The sequence below is a fragment of the Neovison vison genome, chromosome 2 (assembly GCF_020171115.1).
Source record: "Neovison vison isolate M4711 chromosome 2, ASM_NN_V1, whole genome shotgun sequence".
Taxonomy (NCBI): Eukaryota; Metazoa; Chordata; class Mammalia; order Carnivora; family Mustelidae; genus Neogale; species Neogale vison.
This window is the reverse complement of record NC_058092.1, coordinates 105,752,403-105,774,129: the sequence shown is the minus strand read 5'-3', so window position 1 is coordinate 105,774,129 and position 21,727 is coordinate 105,752,403. Positions and strand designations below refer to the sequence as shown.

The window sequence follows — 21,727 nt, the reverse complement described above, 5'->3', positions numbered from 1 at the left end:
TGTCGGTCTTACCTGTGTGTGCTGTTGCAGGTGAAGAACTCTGGAAGCCGTGTCATGTTCCTGCTGGTGGACAAGGAGACTGACAAGCTCCATGCTGAGCAGAAGATAAAATTCAAGAGAGAGACAGCCAGTTTGAAATTGCTACCCCACCAGCCCCGGGTTGTGGAGATGAAGAAGGGAAGCAATGGCTATGGTTTCTATCTAAGGGCAGGCCCAGAACAGAAGGGTAAGGTACTAGAAGAATAGAAAACTTGGTGGTATAACCATCTAGTTCTTCAGCCACTCTGACTCCGGAGTTCTTTTAGGCCCCCAAGTCCCTACCCGCTGCTGAGGGGACAGCGAGAGACTAGAGAGCATAGCTGGATCATTTTCCATGGGGGCCATGGGGATCTCAAGGTATCCTTAGCAGAATGATGAGGCAGAATTTTGGATCTGGGCAGTAGTATGCTGTACTTTGCTCTTGGGAAAAAAAATGCCCTAATTTGTAGCATTTGTTGATTTTTTTGGTTTATATTTTTGTGGTGAAAATACTCCCAATATACCTGATTTCAAGCCACGAATGTGCTGTCCTAGCGTGCAAAGTTGAGAAGTCTGGAGCAGAATTAGTTCTGGATCTGAGTAAGGGGTGTGGGTTGGGGTCTGGGAATCAAATAGTATCCGAAATCTTTCTGATTCCTTCTAACTCAACAGGGAAAGAATTAAGGTCCTTACAGGGAAGCTGACTATATAAAGGAATGCAGGGTCAGGCCATTAGCAAACTGTTGTTCTATACGTTGCTATTTTCTTTTCATCGTGTATATTTATATGAATATGAATCAAATTAACATTTGATGAATTATATAAAAACATCCTCAGGGCCTTATAGAATATCAAGTGACTCAAACAGGAATTCTTCAGTCAAGGAGCCCACTATTTAGTAGAGGAGATACAACACGTATGTCCATGACTGAAGGTGGAGGGTGAGGGGCACCATAATAAGGGGTAGAGTACTATTGGAATTCAAGGTTGGAGCAAATTTTTCCTACTAAAAAAATACTGGAAGGCCTCATGGTAGAGATAGCACCTGAGCTCAGGCCTTTGTAGTGTGAATAGAATTTGAACAAGTAGATGGTGTGGGGACAACGAAGGCCATTCCATGAGGATAGGATTGTGTGAACCACGCAGGGAAACGTGGGTGCAGTTTGATCGGCATCTGATGTGTGGCACAGAAAAGCATGTCAGAAAGGGAGGTTGGAAAGAGATGATGAGGGCCTTTAATGCCAGGCTGAAGAGTCTGAACTTGGCTCTGTAGTTGATGGGGAGTGAAAACTTTTTCAACAGTGTGAGAGACAAAAATTAAGCCTGCAGCATCTTGGGGGCTTTAGACATCTCCGTTACTCCTAATAATTCTGCAAGAAGAATTTCTGAAACTGAGGGCTGGGAAAAGATACAGGAATTATTATAAGGACAAAGAGTTATGGTTTAACTGGGATCAAATTTAGATCTTGTTCCGTTCTAGAGTCTGTGCTTGTGCTGTTGTAACCAGGAAGACTTGGTCAGACATTGCATCAAGATGAATCTGAAGGCAGACCTGCATTGGAGAAAGCAAGGATTAGGGACAGGGAGAGCTGTTGGTAAGGTGCGGTAGTCGCTAGGTAGATTTCAGGCAGGAACTAGATGAAATGCGTTTAGGGAGAAGAAGTGGGACCAGAGAAGAGATGTGTCAAACATTAAGGTAGCATCAAATGACCTAGCAGTTGATTGGAATACGGGGAGTGGATACTGTGGAAGAATTGATGTCAGTGACTGGGGTGATGGTGCTTTCATGAATAGGTGACCGAGAGGAGGAGCTTTGGGATGGGGGAGATGGGCAGAGAGACTTTTGGTTTGAACACGTTACATTTGAGGGGACTATGGGCTATCAACTTGGAGATGCCCAGCAGCAAGCTGGAAAAGTGAAACGAGCTTGTTAAAATAGTGGGAGGAACAAAAAAAGTGTGAGAGATCTAAAAGCATCTGGTTACGGCAGTTCAAGTGAGGAGAGGAAGGGTAAATATGCATCTTTGAGGCACGCACACACGAGCACATTCATAGTTGAATACATCCAATTGCTACTAAAATGCCAGCATGTGTTTCTTAGGCTCTGAGTTCTTTGGTTTTGTTCTTCTTTCTTCTTTCTGCCCCATCTTAATGGCTTAGCATCTACATAAGATATATGGGTACAAGGATGCTCACTGACTTCCTGGGAACTTGCTCACTCTTAATGCTTAGCATGCAGTTTTGTCAAGATTATGTCTCAGATGTGTTTAGTTACAACATGATTCTTTTCTTTAAGATCCGTTCATCATTAATGGCTGAGTTTGTTCCTGGAGTAAGTTGTGGGCAGGGAATGTGGCTGGATGGTGTGCTTATCATCTTCCTTGGATGCTGGTGGGAGGGGCAGTAGTATTCAGAATGACTTTTAAATCTATCTTATCTGATAAAATAAATGGGTCCCAGCAGAGAAATTCTACAGCTTAATTTAGGGTTTTTTCTGATAATTTTATTTCACTTTTGGGGAGGGTAGGTCAAGTCATCAAGGACATAGATTCCGGAAGTCCGGCAGAGGAAGCTGGCTTGAGGAACAATGACCTGTTAGTCGCTGTCAACGGCCAATCTGTGGAATCCCTGGATCATGACAGTGTGGTGGAAATGATTAGAAAGGGAGGAGATCAGACTTCGCTGCTGGTGGTAGACAAAGAGACGGACAACATGTATAGACTGGTAAATAATTTAAGGCTGTATATTCACGCATTAAGGTTGGCGTCCATGCCCTCAAGTCCTCAAACTTTGGCTAAGTTACCACTTTGATTTTCAAATTGGAAGGGCGTAGCAATCATCATTAAGGCAGCACTGAAGTTCAAACTGGTAGTGATAAGAGAACGCCAAGTAATAGGTACCTGAGTTTTAAATGCTTAGATTCAAAATTTTGAAAGAATTTGCAAATGTAACTACAGAATTACTCTTGGTGATCTAAGAAAAATCTATGAACTATAGCCTGGGAAAAGGCGGATATAACCCTAACTTTCCCAAATAGGAAACAATGGGATTTTAAATCATAGACCAACGAATCCCATTCACCCACATAAAAGACTAGAAAGGATTTTTATTTTTATTTTTTTAAAGATTTTATTTATCTGACAGAGAGATAAAGACAGTGAGAAAAGGAATACAAGCAGGGGGAGTGGGAGAGGGAGAAGCAGGCCTTCTGCTGAGCAGGGAGCCCGATGTGGGGGCTCAATCTCAGGACCCTGGGATCAGGACCTGAGCCAAAGGCAGATGCTTAACGACTGAGCCACCCAGGCATCCCTAGAAAGGATTTTTAAATAGCTTCTAAGCCCTTAGCAAGGAAATGGAATCACAGATTCACCAAGACTAACTAACCCTAGTGTCAAACTAACCTTATTTGCTCTCAACTTTTAATCACAACTGGTGTTATCTGCATGTTTTGTTTCTTAATAATCTTTTAATTTTATCACAGGAAGTGAGGTGTTCAGTCTAGTTTAACAGACATGTGGGGGCCTTCTATGTACCATCTGACTCGCTAGGTCATGGTCATAAAGATGAACAAAGATGGACTTGTTCCATGCGATACACAATAATGGAAGCATCTGAAGGTGCATAAATGATACAGAGGAGGAATGTGGTAGGGTGTGGTATTAGTCTCTTTTTATAGATTAGCAATTTCTTAGTCTCTTTAAACTTCATTTTAAAAAAATGTCACCCACTTTTTAAATTTGAACCCAACCTGAATTTGAACGCAGGTTCTTTTATTTTTTTTTTTTTAAAGATTTTATTTATTTATTTGACAGGCAGAGATCACAAGTAGGCAGACAGGCAGGCAGAGAGAGAGAGAGAGAGAGAGGAGGAAGCAGGCTCCCTGCAGGGCAGAGAGCCTGATGTGGGGCTCGATCCCAGGATCCTGAGATCATGACCCGAGCTGAAGGCAAAGGCTTAACCCACTGAGCCACCCAGGCACCCTGAACGCAGGTTCTTTTTTTTTTTTTTTTTTTTAAAGATTTTATTTATTTATTTGACAGACCACAAGTAGGCAGAGAGGCAGGTGGAGAGAGAGAGAGGGAAGCAGGCTACCCGCTGAGCAGAGAGCCCGATGCGGGACTCGATCCCAGGACCCTGAGATCATGACCTGAGCCGAAGGCAGCGGCTTAATCCACTGAGCCACCCAGGCGCCCCCTGAACGCAGGTTCTTAATTCATTATACCATATACCCTCTCAGCACATTTTGATGAACTATTTCAAGATACTTGCGTAAAGAAGATTAAAGAGTGAGCTGGATGATAGAACAGTTAATGGGTTTTTAAAATGGGTTTTAGCTAGTTGTACAATCTTACTTGAAGAATCCTTGATATTGGAACAGTGTCAGTCTGAATAGATGACTCCAGTGGTAGGCTTCTTATCTTAAGCAAGTTTTTACCAAATTTGGATGACAACATGGAAAATACTCAACATACTTAAGTCATATGGATGGCTTAATGTATTGATGGGTAATTAATTTACTAGAGATTGTATTCACAATATCCAATCAGGATAGAAAGAAGGGTAAAAACTAATGAGTTTAAGTTTAAACAGGAATAAATTTCAGGTACTAAACTAACTTAAAACTAAATTGTATGAATACCAAATGGTGAGACCTGATTTGAGGACTACAAAAAAGACCAGAAACCTGATTATACTCTAAGTAGCCACCCCCACCCCAAAAAGGCAATTTAAAGTTACCTTCACTGACACTTGGCTTTTGGAGATGATAGTCTTTCTGTCCTGAGTTGTTCAGACCATACTTTAAATGACCCATAATGTGATCTTGGGCAAGTTACCCTCCCTGTGCTTGCCCGCTTAGTTGTAAGATGGGGATTGCTACTGTGAAGGGTTATATGAGGTAGTATTTAGAACATTTAGAATAATGTCCGGCACATAAATATGTTATGTTTGTTAAGACAACACTGTGTCCAGTTCTGAGAACATAACTATAAGAAGGCCAGTGTCCAGAAAGGAAATCAGGGCAGAGTTTTTGGAGATCACCATATGAATATTTAGTTTGAATAAGCGTAGACTTTGGGGAAGAAAGGAGAACATTTTCAAGAATTTGAAAGGCTAGGGATGCCTGGGTGGCTTAGTTGGTTGTCTGCCTTTGGCTCAGGTCATGATCCCAGGACCCTGGGATCAAGTCCTGCATGGAGCTCCTTGCTCAGCAGGGACCCTGCTTCTCCCTCTGCCTGGCGTTCCCCCTGCTTGGTGCGCTGGCGTTCTCTCTCTCTAACAAATAAATAAAAACTAAAAAAAAAAAAAAAAAAAAAAAAAAAGAATTTAAAAGGCTAAATGGTAACTATGTAAGGCAATAGATATGTTAATTACCTTGATTGTGGTGATCACTTCACAATGTGTACATGTATCGAATTACACCATACACCTTGAATATATACAATTTGTTAATTACACATTAATAGAGCTGGAAAAAATGAAGCAAACACTGACAGACTTGAAAGTAGAAATAGACAATTCTACTATAATGGTTGGGAGACTTCAACATCCCATTCTCTATCATGGATAGAGCCACCAATCAGAAGATAAGGAACTCAAGGGCTTGAACAAAAGAAACTAACTAGATCTAACAGAAATACAGAGCACTCTGTCCAGGAACAGAACACATTCTTCTTGAGGGCACGTGGGCCATTCTCCAGGACAGACCATATGTTAAACCACAGATTAAGTCACAACAGCCAAAAGATGGAATCAAACCAAGCGTCCACTGACAGATGAATGGATTTAAAAATGGTGGTAAATATAGTGTGTATATATAAAATTAAAAAAAATATATTTAAAAGAATTCAGAAGGTTATTACATGCAAGAAGCCCCTACATTTGGGGGTGTTCTACGGGGCATAGTTTAACTAAATAGAGAATGTATAGGGAGCTAGCTTTTGGCTTGACACATGAAGCTGCCAGGAGCAGGGTAGCCATTTTTGCCAAGTGGTGACCTTCCAGCTTGTGGAAAAGTTTAGGCAGAAGTCAGGAGGTCACTGCTCTGGCTGCTGTAAAGGGGATTCTGGCATCAGTTATTTTCCAGTCCCTCCTTATTTTATGACAATGATTTCTCTGTAATGTTCTGGTTTAATATAAGAGAAAACTTTGATCTGAAAAGATGCCTGTCCCCATCTTCTCCTCCCCCTCCCCCCGCAAAAGCCCTCTAAAGTAGGTTCTGTACAGTGCTTGCTTCGGCAGCACATATACTAAAGTAGGTTCTGTACAGGGGTGGGTGGCTGGCGGTGGGGGGAACTTTGAGATCTATAGGTGAATCAAACAAACCAGTTCTTGGCACATACTAGGCACCCAAATATATGAAAGTGCATAAAACCTCATGAAGTGTTTAATGTTATGGTACTTCGAGGTCAGCTGCTACTATCCCATACAGCTGATTGGCCTGTTGGGTAGTGATGTCAGGTATTTTTGTATGTATTGAGTCACTGGTAACTTTCCACATTGTAAAGACAGAAAGAAATGTGGGACATTTGCAAGCATATCACTGAAAGCTCTGAAATTTAGTTCACCTGGGTAACTTAGGAGTTCTTAGCTGGTGCTACTCTTGTTTAGAAAGGAAGATGTGGTCTTGTGGTTAGTGAGAGAAATGATAACCAGAGGACCCTATTCTAATTTTAACCAGGTGGCTGAACAGTACAATCTGGGGCAGAGCACACATTGTACTCACTTGCAATTGCTTGATTTTCTACTCCTTGCCCAACAAATGTCCTGGATACTTGTAAGCAGTGATATAACTGCTGATGCAGGATCTTATCATACCCAAATCTACCCTATTAGTTCTCTCAGTTAAAACCCACAGTCTACTAAGCTTTTAATTCTTTAAAAAAAATCAGTCATGTGTTTCCTGTTCTAGGTCTCTTTTGTATTCAAGACTTTCACTCCCTTCTTCACATGGATGGTCTGAGAGAGGAGATGGATTAGAAGTATTTAAAGATGGTGAGGAGTTTGGCCTAACAGGAGTGTCAGCTAATGATTACAACAAAAAATAGTAAAATGAGTACAACAAATTACTCTGTGTACTTCAGATGGTGATAAAAATATTGCTCTGTTGCACTTTCTCTGATGTGTTCAAGGAGCTCTGAAGACCATCTTATTGAGGAGGAAAGGGCCCAATGAACCTATTATGCAGGAGTTACAGGGCAAGTCACAAGAAACTAGCACTTTTGTTACTTATTTTGGGATCTTTGCGCGGCATTCTATACGCTTTGGATTTTTGTGTATTTGTGCATTTGTTTACTCCATAGCTAAGCTCCATCTTTCTTTACATGTTTTGCGGTTGGGGTAGTATAGAAATTTTCCCACCCACAATCAGATGTATCCTCCAGGCTTATGGAACATGGGTGACACCTTGTGAATGAAGCTAGCACTTTTCGTAAAGTATAACTACTCATACTTACAATTAATGTAAACAATTAATGTTTTTTTTCCCCTTTATTTTCAAAAGGCTCATTTTTCTCCATTTCTCTACTATCAAAGTCAAGAACTGCCCAATGGTTCCATCAAGGAGGCTCCAGCTCCAATGCCGGCTCCCACTCCTCCAGAAGTGTCAAGTCCAGATATTACAGAGGAAGTAGGAGATCATAAGCCTAAGCTTTGCTGGCTGGTTAAAGGGGAAAATGGCTGTGGCTTTCACTTAAACGCCATTCAGGGTCAGCCAGGCTCCTTCATCAAAGAGGTATGGTCCTCTGGTTCTAGCAGCCCAATGAGCACAGCCACTGATGGCGTAGTAAAAAGCTTACATGGAAGGCATACACTGAGGGTTTAAACAAATGCTGTCATGGTCCTCTACCCTTTAAGACAGTGACTAGTACAGCCTAAGCTCACCTCTTTTCTTTTTTTTAAACACCTAATTGTCTTTAGATACTTTCAAATCAAATAGAGTGATTTGGCATGACTGTAGTTGACAGTCACTGTCAGCTCTGAGTGGGAGTGATACTTGGTAACTTGCACATTTGGCATAATGTCCCTAGCCTGTAGGGACTGACCACGAGAAGACCATCCTTATGGCTCCTAAGTTGGGAATGCAGAAAGGGAACCTATGAAGGCGAATCAGTGCCTTCAACTCAGATCTATAGTATGACATTCAATCACTGTAATGCTACACATTTTTTTTTCTGATGCTTTTAATGATTTTTTAAAAAAATTGAAGTATAGTTGACATACAATGTTATATCAGGTGTACAACATAGTGTTTTAATAATTATATACATTACAAAGGCTCATCATTGGTTAAGTGTAGTTACCACTGTGTCATACAGTTATTAAATATTGTTGACTCTATTCCTTAAGCTGTACTTTTAATTCCTGTGACTTATTTATTTTATAACTGGAAGTTTGTACTTCTTAATCCCCTTTGCCTATTTTGCCCATATCCCCCATCTATCTCTGCTTTGGTAACCCATCAGTTTTTTTCTCTGGATTTGAGTATTTGTTTGTTTTGTTTCTTGGATTCTGCATATATGTGAAATCATAAGGCACATGTCTTTTTCAGTCTGACTTATTTCTAAGCATAATATTATTTAGCATAATATTAGCATAATATTTAGCTAATATTATCTAAGCCCATCCGTATAGTTGTGAATGGCAGGATTTCGTTTTTTTTTTTTTTAATGGTTGAGTAATATTCTATTGGGACACATGCACACGCCACATCTTCTTTATCCATTCATCCATCAGTGGGCACTTAGGTGGTTTCCATACCTTGGCTAGTAGAAATAATGCTACTATAAACATAGGAGTGCACAGATCTTTTCAAATTGGTGTTTTTGTTTTCTTTGGGAAGATACCAAAGTGGGATCAAAGGGTCTTATGGTATTTCTAATTTTAATTTTTCGAGGAATCTCCATACTGTTTTCCATGGGGGCTGCACTGATTTACAATCCCTACCTGCAGCAACACTGGGGTTCATTTCCTTTTCTCCACATCCTCACCAATACTTGTCATTTCTCATCTTTTTGGTACTAGCCTTTTTTTTTTTTTTTTAAAGATTTTTATTTATTTATTTGAAGAGAGAGATCACAAGTAGGCAAAGAGGCAGGCAGAGAGAGAGAGGAGGAAGCAGGCTCCCTGCTGAGCAGAGAGCCCAATGTGGGACTCAATCCCAGGACCCCGAGATCATGACCTGAGCCGAAGGCAGCGGTTTAACCCACTGAACCACCCAGGCACCCGGTACTAGCCTTTCTGACAGGTGTGAGGTGATACCTCATTGTGGTTTTGATTTGCATTTCCTAATTAATAATGTTGAGCATTTTCCCTGTTTCCTGTGTCTCTTGGCCATGTGTGTGTCTTCTTTGGGAAAATGCCTATTCAGGTCTTCTGTCCATTTCTTAATTGGATTATTTGTTATTTGTTGTTGTAGGAGTTTTTATATATTTTGGACTTCAACCCCTCATCAGATATATCATTTGCAAATATCTTCTCCATTCAGTAGGTTGCCCTTTCATTTTGTTGATGCTTTCCCTCTGCTGTGTAAAAGCATTTTAGTTTGGTATAGTCTGAATAGTTTCTTTGTGCTTTTCTTTCCCTTCTCTGAGGAGACAGATCTAGAAAAATGTTCTAAAGCTGATGCCAGAGTTAATTATTGCCTGTGTTTTCTTCTAGGAGTTTTAGGTTTCATATTTTTAGTTTTAGTTTTCAGGTTCCATATTTATAGGTCTTAATCCATTTTGAGTTTTTGTATGTGGTATGAGAAAGTGGTCCAGTTTCATTCTTTTGTTCCTATTTTCCCAGCACCATTTATTGAAGACAGTCTTTTCTGTACCGTATATTCTTGCCTCCTTTGTTGTAGATTAATTGATCATATAAGCATGGGTTTATTTCTGGGCTCTCTACTCTGTCCCATTGATCTATGTGTCTACTTTGTGCCAGTACTACACAGTTTTGATAACTGTAGATTTGTGGCATACCTTGAAATCTGGAATTATGAGACCCTAGCTTTTTTTTTTTTTCTTAAGAGTGCTTTGCCTATGCAGGATCTTTGTGGTTCCATACAAATTTTAGGATCTTTCCTAGTTCTGTGAAAACCACTATTGGAATTTTGATAGGCATTGCATAGAATCTGTAAGTTGTATGGACATTTTGACACTATTAATTCTCCTAATCTGTGATCATGGAATATCTTTCCATTTATGTGTGTCATCTTCAGTTTCTTTCTTTAATATTAGTCTCACAGTTTTCAGAGTATAGGCCTTTCAGATCTCCTTCTTAGCCTTCATTGAGTTTATTCCTAGGTGTTTTATTCTCTTTGATGCAATTGTAAATGGGATTTTCTTCCTTCCTCTCTATGTTATGCTAAGCTCAACCACGGCGTAGCTACCATCTGTCACCATAAAACATTATAGCTGTACCTTTTACTTCATGATTTATTCATTCCATATTCCACCATTTTTGAGTGTGAGAAAGTGGTCATTCTCTTAGGTAGCTGTCCAGTTTTCATATGAACTTTTATTGAAGGGACTCTCTGTTCTCCACTGTATATTCTTCCCTCCTTTGTTGGTTCATTCACCATATAAGTGTGGGATCATTTCTGGGTTTCCTATTCTGTTCTATTGATCTACATGTCTATTTTTTGTGCCAGTACTACCGTTTTGATTACTGTAGCTTTGTAAATCTGGGATTGTGATATACCAAAATCTGGGATTGTGATATACCAAATTTTCTTCACCCGTCTCAAGATTGCTTTGGCTATTTTGCTTTCTTTTGTGGTTCCCCTACGAATTAGCATTATTTGTTCTAGTTCTGTGAAAAATGCTGTTGGTATTCTGATAAGGAACTGCACTGAATCTATAGATTGCTTTGGGTAGTTTGAACATTTTAACAATATTCTTCTAATCTATGAACATGAAATGTCTTTCCATTTGTTTTTACATCTTCAGTTTCTTTCATCAATGTCTTTTAAGTTTTCAGAGTATAGGCCTTACACCTTCTTGGTTAAGTTTATTCCTAGGTATTTTACTCTTTTTGGTGCAATTGTAAATAGAACTGTTTCCTAAATTTCTTTTTCTGCTACTTTATTAGTGTATAGTAACACAACTGATTTCTGTGTATTAATTTTATATCTTGTATCCTTACTGAATTCATTTATTCTAATTTTTTGGTGGAGTCTGTAGGGTTTTCTATGTATAGTATGTTATCTGCAAATAATAATAATTTTGGATTTGGATGCCTTTATTGTCTGATTCTTACAGCTAGGTCTTCCAGTGTTATGCTAGGTAAAAGTGGCAAGAGGGAACTTTGTCCAATTTATTGGCTTCTAAATTTTCGTAATAGTTTCTTATAATCCTTTTTATTTCTATGGTGTTGGTTGTGACTTCTTTCGTTTCTCCTTTTGAGTTCTTTTTTTTTCTTGATGAATCTGCCTGAAGGTATACAGTTTTGTTTATATTTCAGAGAACCAGCTCTTGATTTCATTGACCATATATATATATATGGTCAAATATATATATATATATATATATATATATATATATATATATATATATATTTCCACTCAGATCTTTTTCTTTCTTTGACTAACTTTGGACTTTGTTCTTTTTCTAGCTCTTCTGGACATAAGGTTAAAGTGAAATGTTCTTGTTTTTTGAGGTAGGGCAGCATTTCCATAAGCTTCTTAGAACTGCTTTTACTGAATCCCAAAGACTGAATTGTGTTTTGTCTCCATGTATATTTTTTTAATTTTTAAAAAAGATTTTATTTATTTACTTGACAGAGAGAGATCACAAGTAGGCAGAGAGGCAGGCAGGAAGGGGGGGGAGCAGGCTCCCCACTGAGCAGAGAGCCCCATGCGGAGCTTGATCCCAGGACCCTGAGACCATGACCTGAGCCGAAGGCAGAGGCTTAACTCATTGAGCCACCTAGATGCCCCATCTCTATGTATTCTTTTATTTTCTCCTTGATTTCTTGGTTGACGCATTGTTTAGTAGTACATTATTTGTGTTCTTTTTAAACTTTTGTGATACCTAGTTTCATACTGTTGTGGTTGGAAAAGATGCAGGATATGATTTCAGTCTTAAATTTATTAAGACTTATTTTGTGGCCTAACATGAGATCCTAGAGAATGTTCAAGGTGTACTTGAAAACAACGTGTATTTAGCTATTTATTTTTATTTTGTATTTAGCTATTTTTGATAGAATGTTCTGTATATACTTGTGAAGTCTATCTGGGCTAATGTGTGGTTCAGAGTCACCATTTCCTTTTTAATTTCTGTCTGGATGACATATCCATTGATGTAGGTGAAGGGTTAAAGTCACCTATGATTATTGTATTACCGTCAGTTTCTTGCTTTATGTCTATTAATAATTGCTTAATGTATTCTGGTACTTCTGTGTTGGGTGCATAGATATTTACGATTGTTATGTTGGACTGTTCCGTTTATCATTAGATAGTATCTTTGTCTCTAGTTACTGTCTTTGTTAATGTAAGCATTGCTACCTTGGCTTTATTTTTGGCTTCGATTTGCATGATGTGTTTTCTAGTCCGTCACTTTTAGCCCGTGTCTTTAAGGCCTGAAGTGTGTATCTCTTATAGGCAGCCTATAAAGCAGTCTTGTGTATTAAGTTGATGGTTAGTTAATTTCAAACTTTTTTTTTTTTTTTGAGAGTGAGCAAGTGAGAGCACACAAACAAGCGCAGGGGAAACAGGGGCAGAGGGAGAGACAGAATCCTAAGCAGGATCCATGCCCTGTGTGGAACCTGATGCAGGGGGATTGATCTCACAGCCAAGATCATAACCTAGGCCAAAATCAAGAATCAGATGCTTAACCAACTGAGACATCCAGGTTTCCCGAATTCAAATACATTCTAAAAGCCATACATTTTTATTCCTTTCCCTCCACATTTAGTGCATGTCTTATTTTACATCTTTTTATTTTGCAAATCTTATTTTTTTAAGATATAATTGGTTTTACTACTTTTGTGTGTTTCAACCTTCATGCTAGGTTTCTACTACCTTACTATATTTTTGTTTTTATTGGTGAAATTTTTTCCTTTCATAATTTTCTTCTAGTTATGGCCTTTCTTTTCTGCTTGGAGAGGCCCTACATTTCTTGTAAGGCTGATTTAGGGGTTTTGACTTCTTTAACTTTGGTCTGGGGAAACTCTTGCCTTCGATTCTGAAAATAATCTTGCTGAGTAGAACATTCTTGCATGTAGGTTTTTTCCTTTCAGCCCTTTGCAGGCTAGAAGGGGAGTGGGATTAAATATATAATCCCAAAGTTTCTACTGAAAAAGCAGTTGACAGCCTTTATGAGATTTCCCTTGAATGTAGCTAGTTGCATTTCTCTTGCTGCTTTTTGGATTCTCTATCTTTTAATATCTTTGACATTTAAATTAGGGTTCATCTTGCTTGGGATTCTCCTGGACGTCTGTCTCTTTCCCCAGGTTAGAGAAGTTTTTAGTTATTTCTTCAAATAAGCTTTTTGTCCCTTTCCCTCTTCTCCTTCTAGGGTCCTTATGACATGAATGTTACCATGCTTGATGTGGTCCCAGAGATTCCTTAATCTAATCTCAATTAAATTTTTTTTCTTTTTGTTGTTCAGCTTGGGTGCTTAACTGTTTTTCCAGATCACTGATCTGTTCTGTATCATCTGCTGATTCCCTCTAGTGGTTTTAAAATTTCAGTTACTATAAAAACCAATCAGAGATAAAAAATATATTTTCTATTTCTTTAAGTTCTCACTGAATTCATTTACTCTTAAGTCTGGTGAGCATCTTTATGACCATTACTCTGAACTCTTTCTCAGGTTTGTTGCTTATCTCCGTTTTGTTCTGTTCTTAGGTTTTGTCTTATTTTTTCATTTGGAGCATATTCCTCTGTCTCATTTTGTCTTCCTTTTGGCTTGTTTCTATGAATTAGACAAACCTTTACCTCTCCCTATCTTAAAGTAATCTTGTGTAAAAATGTCCCCAGTGTAGACTGTGTGTACCTAGTGGCTTTGGGTGGAGCCCGCTCTGATGGCATGGCTGAAGCAGGCATGGGCTGGGGTGATTTTGGGGTGCCTATGCCATGACTGCTTTGGTGAGACAGCTGAGGGTGTCCTGGTGTGTGCTATAATGGGCCCACCTTGAGCTGGTGTGAGCTAGGGTCCAGGGTTTGCTGCGGTGGCAGAATGGCTAGAGCACTTGGACCCTGGGCCTGTCTTACACTGTCAAGGTGCAGAGGGAATGTAAATAGTGGTATTTGCTAGTACCTGTGACCCTGGAGAGCTACAGCAGTTTCCCTACCATTTGAAGGATGCTCCAGGGTTAGTAAAATGGTTCCCTTCATAGTCCAGTTGCTCTTTAAACTGCTATTTTTTTTCCCGTGTCCCAGGTCTGGGGAATCTGTGTGCAGATTCCTTCATGCTCTCCCTCCCTACTGCAGTTTGTAGTGTCAAGGGTGAGGGTTTCATCATTACTGTCTCCATCTCTCCTGCTGTCCTCTCTGTGATCTAGCCCATCTATTTTTTTTTTTTTTTTGGTGCTGAAGCTGCTCCATCAGCCCTGTTCTTCAGGAGGAATTGCTATTTATGTAGGTGTAGATTTGGTGTCTGTAGGAGGAGGTGAGTTCAGATTCTCCTTGTGCTGTCATTTTGGAGCCCTCTTCCCAATGGTACTCATTTGAGTATGGAAGTTGGAGCTTTCAGAAGCAGAAAAGCATCAGAGCACCTTTCTTCTATATCTCAGGGAGAAATAACATGGTTAAGAATACATTTTCAAGCTCCTCTCTCCTCTGAAGGGAAGCTAATCTAACATTCTTTTATCCACGTTTGGAAGTAGTAATTGAGAACCTCTTTTCACAGGTACAGAAGGGCGGCCCCGCTGAGCTGGCAGGGCTGGAGGATGAGGATATCATCATCGAAGTGAATGGAGTGAACGTGGTGGATGAACCCTATGAGAAAGTGGTAGAAAGAATCCAGAGCAGTGGGAAGAATGTCACATTCTTAGTCTGTGGAAAGAAGGCCTATGAATATTTCCAGGCTAAGAAAATCCCTATTGTTTCCTCCATGGCTGATCCACTGGATGCCCCCACTGATTCCAAAGAAGAAACACCGGCAGAACCAGAGCATGATTCACACATGGCAAAAGAACGAGTGAGTGATGGTAGAATTCCTTCAGTGATGTAAACTATCAGGGAATGATAAAGTCCTTAATAAGTACACTTCAGATCTATGTTTACTACAGATTTCCTAGAATACTAGAAAATTACAAAGGTAACAAGTAAATAAAATTATTTTGGTGGAGAGGAAGTGGTAGGAGGACAAGCTACTTTTTCATAGCATGAAGTTGACAGTAACTCTCCAGATAAGTATCAATAAATAAAAGCTTATCAAAATTATAATGGAACCACCAGAAGAACCTGAATCAGACTATGTATAAATTCTGGTTCTGCCACTTAACAGCCTTGCAAATGGATTTATTTGATCTTGCTTCACTTTCCCCACCTGTAAACCAAGGATGACTTGTTGGATTATTATTAGGATTATATTAACTAAGACTATTTTAAAAATTACTAATTTTTAATTTTTAAAATTTAAAATCAATTAACATTGTATTAGTTTCAGAGGCAGAGTTTGGTGATTCATCAGTTGTGTATAACACCCAGTGCTCATCGCATTAAGTGCCTTCCCTAATGCCTGTCACCCAGTTACTCCATCCCCCTAACCGCCTCCCCTCCGGCAGCCCTGTTTGTTTCCTTCTTAACTAAGATTAAAGTGCTTCAAACAGTGCCTAGTTAATAATGGTAAGCATAAAATGCATGGTTTTTAAGATAATTGGTAGGTATTTGTGTTTTATTAATAGGGAGGAATAAGAATTACTCTGTATTTGTATTAAAATCCTTGGTAAGTCTATTTTTGTCCACGTTCATAGAAATGTATGGCAAAGCCAAGACTCTAAAAATTTTATATCATTCTTCTTTCCGTTAAATTCTATTCCATTTACATTAATTTTACGGATTGGTCTTAAATTAAATACTATTTATTAATGAATACACACTTAGTTTAGGGTGCTATAATAAAATACCATAGACTGGTGGCTTACAAACAACACACATTTATTTTTCTGAAGGACAAATTTGATGTCTGGGGAAGGCCCTCTTCCAGGTATAGGCAGCCAATTTCCTGCTATGTCCTCACATAGGGGATAGGGGGCGGGCTCTTTACAAGGCATTAATCCCAATCACAAGGGCTCCACCCTCATGACCTAATCACCTCCCAAAGGTCTTACTGCTTAATATCATCACCTGACCTTAGGATTAGTATTTCAATATATGAATTTTGGGGAGATACATTCAGACCACAGCACACACCATAGCCACTGACCTTGCATTCTTTTTTTTTTTTTTTTTTAAAGATTTATTTATTTATTTGACAGAGAAAGATCACAAGTAGGCAGAGAGGCAGGCAGAGAGAGAGAGGAGGAAGCAGGCTCACTGCTGAGCAGAGAGCCTGATGCGGGACTCGATCCCAGGACCCTGAGATCATGACCCGAGCCGAAGGCAGCGGCTTAACCCACTGAGCCACCCAGGCGCCCTGACCTTGCATTCTTGATTGCTTAACAAAGAAAGCATTCTATGTGTCTTTAAAAAATTTTATATTTCCATAGCAAGTCAATAATAGGCCTGTGCTAGCTTTATAGAAAAGATATACAGATATTAAGAAATGTTAGTGTCAAACAGCAAGCTGGAAACAAAGCCAAGTGTAAAATTCAGGTTACCTGGCTTCTAGTGAGCGACTCTACTCCCTGCCTGAAGTCCTGCAACTGTTGCCATTCACGCTCTCGCACTTACAGATCTTTTGTTTTCTTTTGCACAGGCGTACAGTACAGCCTCACATTCTTCTTCCAATTCTGAAGATACAGAGATGTGATGAGAGCAAATAAAGGCTTTGGCTGACAGCTGTTTCTGGGTATTTAGTAGGAATCCTTTCCCGAAGAATGAGCTGCCACCCATTTACTGTTTCTGTTAGAGAGAAACTCCTCTGGGAACCGGTTCATCATGTGGGACTGTCTTCTGTTGTCATTTGTCTTGGGGGTGACTACTGCAGTAGATGGCTTATTTATGGTCAACTTAAGGCAGGGACCAGATTCTTTTCATGTGATCTCTTTCAAGCTTTCAGCTTCACTACATTTCTCTGTATGACAATTATCTCTTAATTTTATAGGCTCCCTGAGCACGAACGATGATTCATAAATCTGTATATGTGAGAGCTGCTACAAAGTTCTGAGCAGATAAGCCTATTAAAACTATGCTTTTGTAAGAATGCTGTGGTTGCTAAAATAGATATGCCATTAAGAATGCCTTTAGAGTATATTGGAATCTTCCATGTTAGCTGATAAAGCCTTAATAGTGCTTTTGTTTTTGGTAAACTTGCTTTTACGCTTTAACCTTCATTTTGCCTCTAGAAACCCAAAACATAATAAAATTCGGAGTAAGATCTTAAGAGACTTCCTGGTAATAAAACTAAGGATTTCTTTAAATTGCATTTCTCAATGTTCTATAAACTTTCCAGCATTTTCCTTTCACAGGTGGAGAAAGTATGGGCTAGGATAGGAAAATTACTTATTCCATTTAACAGTTATTCATTGTTTTACCCCACAGCATGAGGGACAGATGAGACATCGTCACCAAATTGAATGTACGGTAATTCACTCTCAAATAATACTAACTTAAAAGGAGATCAATAAAGAAAATATACCTGAATGCTCTTGGTAGCATCTATTTCAGTAGCACATTGTCCCATCCCCAGATAAGAACAGAGAACCCGTTGGTTATTTTAAGGGGACAGGGTCTGGCACGGGGATGCCAACCATGTTAGCTTGCACAAGCCCACTACACCAAGCTATCCTTGAGAAAATGAAGCTAAGGCCAAAGGGTTACAATCTGATTTTAATGATAGTCAATCTCAAGGGAAAGCCACGTGAGTCTTGAACAGAAATTCTGGGAGCCTCCTCCCTGTGAGCCTTGAACAGTTATTCTGGGTGTTTGGCCCAGCCACCTGAGACTTCCCCTTATCCCAGAGTTCCAGTGTATTCCCTCCATCTAGTTTCTTGGCTCTTTCCCACCCCATTCCTCCCTGTGTTGCACCAGCTGATGCTCTCAGCTGAGTGCTAGCTTAAGTTTACTTCAGGCTCTCATGTTCTAGCCAATGCTACTCATGATCACAGTACCCACAGAGGAGGAAGACATAAGCTGAAGGTAGAATATGCTACCTCAGCAGTTTGTTTAAGAAAAATTAGGCCCTGGTCCCATCCATTTTTTCTCTTATATCCAAATTCTGACACCACTGGCCTGTAGCAGTCTGTAATAGGCATGAGTTCAAGGTGCCATATGCTTTTCTGGTGCCTGTTTGTGAGCCAAATAGAGGAACAGTATGCTGGAGAGAGCACTGACCAGGAAGATCACATCAAACCAACGGTGATAGAAGTTGAATTGCAGCTCTCCGAGGACTTCGGTGATTATGGTGCGGTATTCCAGAGGCATGCTCATTCGAATCAGTAGCACGGAGGAGACAAAGTACATCCCCTGTAAGTCAATCCAGAAGTCACTCTGAGCGCAGTGAAGGACCAAAGGGAATTGTTGAAATACTGAGAAGTATCAACACTTCTGGTACTTTACAGTTGTGAGGATAAAACTGGGTCATCAAACTTACCATTATCTGTGCTAATAGCAGGACAATGACGTTGGAGGACTTACTGCTAGAGATGGCATAAAAGAACTGTCAAGAAAGGGAGAAGAACTTAGGCAGTGCTGCTAGATTCTTGGGTCAGGAACGTTAAGTAGCAACAGTTAACATTTAATGAGAAGTGCCTCTTCCCCATAGCAACCCAGTACAGAAAACTGATATGATTAATGCTGTTAAGAAGAGAGACAGATTGAGAGCGAAGGATCCAGCTACGGTGTCCCCAGAGGGAGGGTTGGTGGTTTTAAGAATTACATTATGACACGGAAGGATTCCAACTGCTATCAAAATTTTCAGAAACTATGCGATACATAGGACTGTCAGATCACTATAGAATATTCAAACGGATACTCTAGGCCACTCCAAGCCCTTGTAATTACTAGCCTCCTGAGCTCTTTCCAAAATTGTGCTAGATACCTGGAGAGCCCTTCTCTTCTCTGACCTCTTCACTCCTTTCAAACAACTCTTGGATCTTGGGCTTCCTTATACCTCTTCTCCAAGAGAAAGCTTACCTTCTGCTTCCACAAAGCCTTTCTATGTTGATCAGAAAATAGTCATTCTGTTTCTCCTACTTACATGTCCTCCTTTTAAGTGGCTCTTAAAGTTACTCTAACATCAAACAACTATCTTGTTCATCCATTCCAAGTATCTCTGGAGCTCCTACCATGTGCCAGTTTCTACTCCTAGATTCTGGTGCCACATCAGTGAACAAAACAGGCCGTGAACTCATTCTATGACCTTTGGTACATGTACTCTTCTGACTGCTGTATGATATAAGTCCATCACCATTGGTTTATTGAGCAGTTTCACTTTAAAAAAATTTTATTGTACGTCTTTTAAATATTTGTGACTGTTTAAGTTCTCCGAAGGCAGAATTTTCTCATGGTGCCACATGAAATGTTGCAAATAATACCTTAAACTCAGTGCTGCAACTTACCTTGGTAAGAGTGATCAGTAAACCTCTGATAGATGTGACGATGATTATTCCAACCAGAATGAAGGAAATGTGCTGAGACCAGAACTTCACCTGCCACCATAAAAGGAAGGAAAAGTATGAGTGAAATCTCTGTTGAGAGACATGTGAAGGCTATTCTTCTGATGCATTCTGATCTCTTATGTGACTGAGAGGGAACTTCATTAGGCCCTGCCTGATTTAAAAAAAGGAAGAATGCAGTGGATATCTTTATAAGCAGACTTAATCAAAACTTAGGACAGCAGCAAGCAAGTGCAGTGGTGATGAAAATAACACCAGTCAAAGAAACACAGATGGAACTAATGACACAGCTTCGATGTGTTAAGTAAAAAGCACTAAAACTGCACTAAAACACTTTGATGTGTTAAGTAAAAAGCATTAAAACTGCACAATTTTTTAACATCTGTGAATGTAGTCCCCTAATCACCCAAAACTTAAAGAAAATTTTCTTTTTATAATAGAAGAACATGTAAATAATCTCAGCTATTGGTCTAGGAAATAGTTGCCCTTCACTTGAATCACATGATATTACATTTTTCTCCTCTTGGTTTGCTTCAAAGTAGGAAGGTAGCTTTGGGACCCTGTGCTTGATTCGGGTCTGAAATCTGAAAATTATCTGTGGGGGAACTGCTATTACTAATATCTAAAAGATGTTATTCAGGGGCGCCTGGGTGGCTCAGTGGGTTAAGCCGCTGCTTCGGCTCAGGTCATGATCTCAGGGTCCTGGGATCGAGTCCCGCATCGGGCTCTCTGCTCAGCAGGGAGCCTGCTTCCCTCTCTCTGCCTGCCTTTCCGTCTACTTGTGATTTCTCTCTGTCAAATAAATAATTAAAATCTTAAAAAAAAAAAGGTGTTATTCAGAATTCTGAAGTGTGGCGTATACAGATGGATTACAGATGAAATAGACACCACAGCAACTAGCCTCAGAAAGCGCTGAGGAGGAAGAACACTTCTAATAATTGAGCCTAGTAAAAATTTTAAAAGAGGAAAAGAGAACCATATGTGGCAATAGTGAAGCCTATTTTATGGTATAATTTATAAACTACTTGGAGGAAAGATACCATGCTCCCTCACATTAAAAAGTTTACACTATTGATCTAGCATCAAAAAATGGGTACTCTTGAGTTGTTCATCAAGGACTGGAGCTCAGTTTGCTCTGGTTTACTCTCATTTTATCTAGCTACTTGGAGCATGTCTAGCTGAGGCGGATGGCTGGGGGGAGCTTGTGGTGTGCCACTAGATTCACAGCATAGCTACATGGCCCTCAGAGGGACTAAGAGGATTCTGGTCTTACTATCACATCAAAGTGCTAATCAGCTGGAATCACTGGCTATTTATACATATATACCCACATAGATTTAGAAAATATATTCTATAAATAAAGACATTAAACTTAAATTGGGACAAGAGTGTGTTTAACGATAGTGGTATTATAAAACAGGTAGAAAGAGGATTAAAACTGCACAGGTTTCAGTTACCATCTTTAGCTCAAAGTCCACATTAATTAATTGGTAGTTTTTTTTTTTTTTTTAAAGATTTTATTTATTTATTTGACAGACGGAGATCACAAGCAGACAGAGAGGTAGGCAGAGAGAGAGGAGGAAGCAGGCTCCCTGCTGAGAAGAGAGCCCGATGCGGGGCTCGATCCCAGGACTCTGAGATCATGACCTGAGCTGAAGGCAGTGGCTTAACCCACTGAGCCACCCAGGCGCCCCTAATTGGTAGTTTTTTTTTAACAGCAGACATAATTTCACTTCTAACATGAAACACTAATTGGTAGTTAATTTTCTACTAGAGGAATCAAAGGTGAGTTTTGGATTTGACGATGTCATGTATCACAGAGAGAAGAATCCAATATTTGGTGGGGAGAACCTGGGGAGGGGTAGTTGGCTACAGAAAAGCACAGGAGGACTACAGAAATAATCAGCATCTAAGATGATTATAAGTACCAGCCATCACTTATGGTTTTATGTCCTTCACAAATTTGCCATATGAGTATGTCAAAAAACAGGGAAGAGTGGGA

General features: G+C 39.6%; 2 protein-coding genes across 3 annotated transcripts in view; one reads left to right on the top strand and one right to left on the bottom strand.

Annotated features, from left to right (window-relative positions):
* Positions 1–16,947, top strand: part of PDZK1 (PDZ domain containing 1) — a 37,491-nt gene extending 20,544 nt beyond the window's left edge. Inside the window, exons 5-9 of the mRNA XM_044239071.1 lie at positions 31–226; positions 2,546–2,742; positions 7,520–7,750; positions 14,853–15,143; positions 16,866–16,947. Of these exons, the coding sequence (XP_044095006.1) occupies positions 31–226; positions 2,546–2,742; positions 7,520–7,750; positions 14,853–15,143; positions 16,866–16,919 (969 nt within the window). The 3' untranslated portion in view covers positions 16,920–16,947. The remainder of the gene's footprint in view (positions 1–30; positions 227–2,545; positions 2,743–7,519; positions 7,751–14,852; positions 15,144–16,865) is intronic.
* Positions 16,948–17,920: 973 nt separating this feature from the next.
* The window catches only part of LOC122900414 (Golgi pH regulator), a 62,311-nt gene continuing 58,504 nt past the window's right edge, over positions 17,921–21,727 (bottom strand). For both annotated transcript variants that reach the window (XM_044239072.1, XM_044239073.1), the window contains 3 exons: positions 19,669–19,758; positions 18,702–18,767; positions 17,921–18,574 (listed from right to left, as the gene is read on the bottom strand). In XM_044239072.1, the coding sequence (XP_044095007.1) occupies positions 18,368–18,574; positions 18,702–18,767; positions 19,669–19,758 (363 nt within the window). In that variant the 3' untranslated portion in view covers positions 17,921–18,367. The remainder of the gene's footprint in view (positions 18,575–18,701; positions 18,768–19,668; positions 19,759–21,727) is intronic.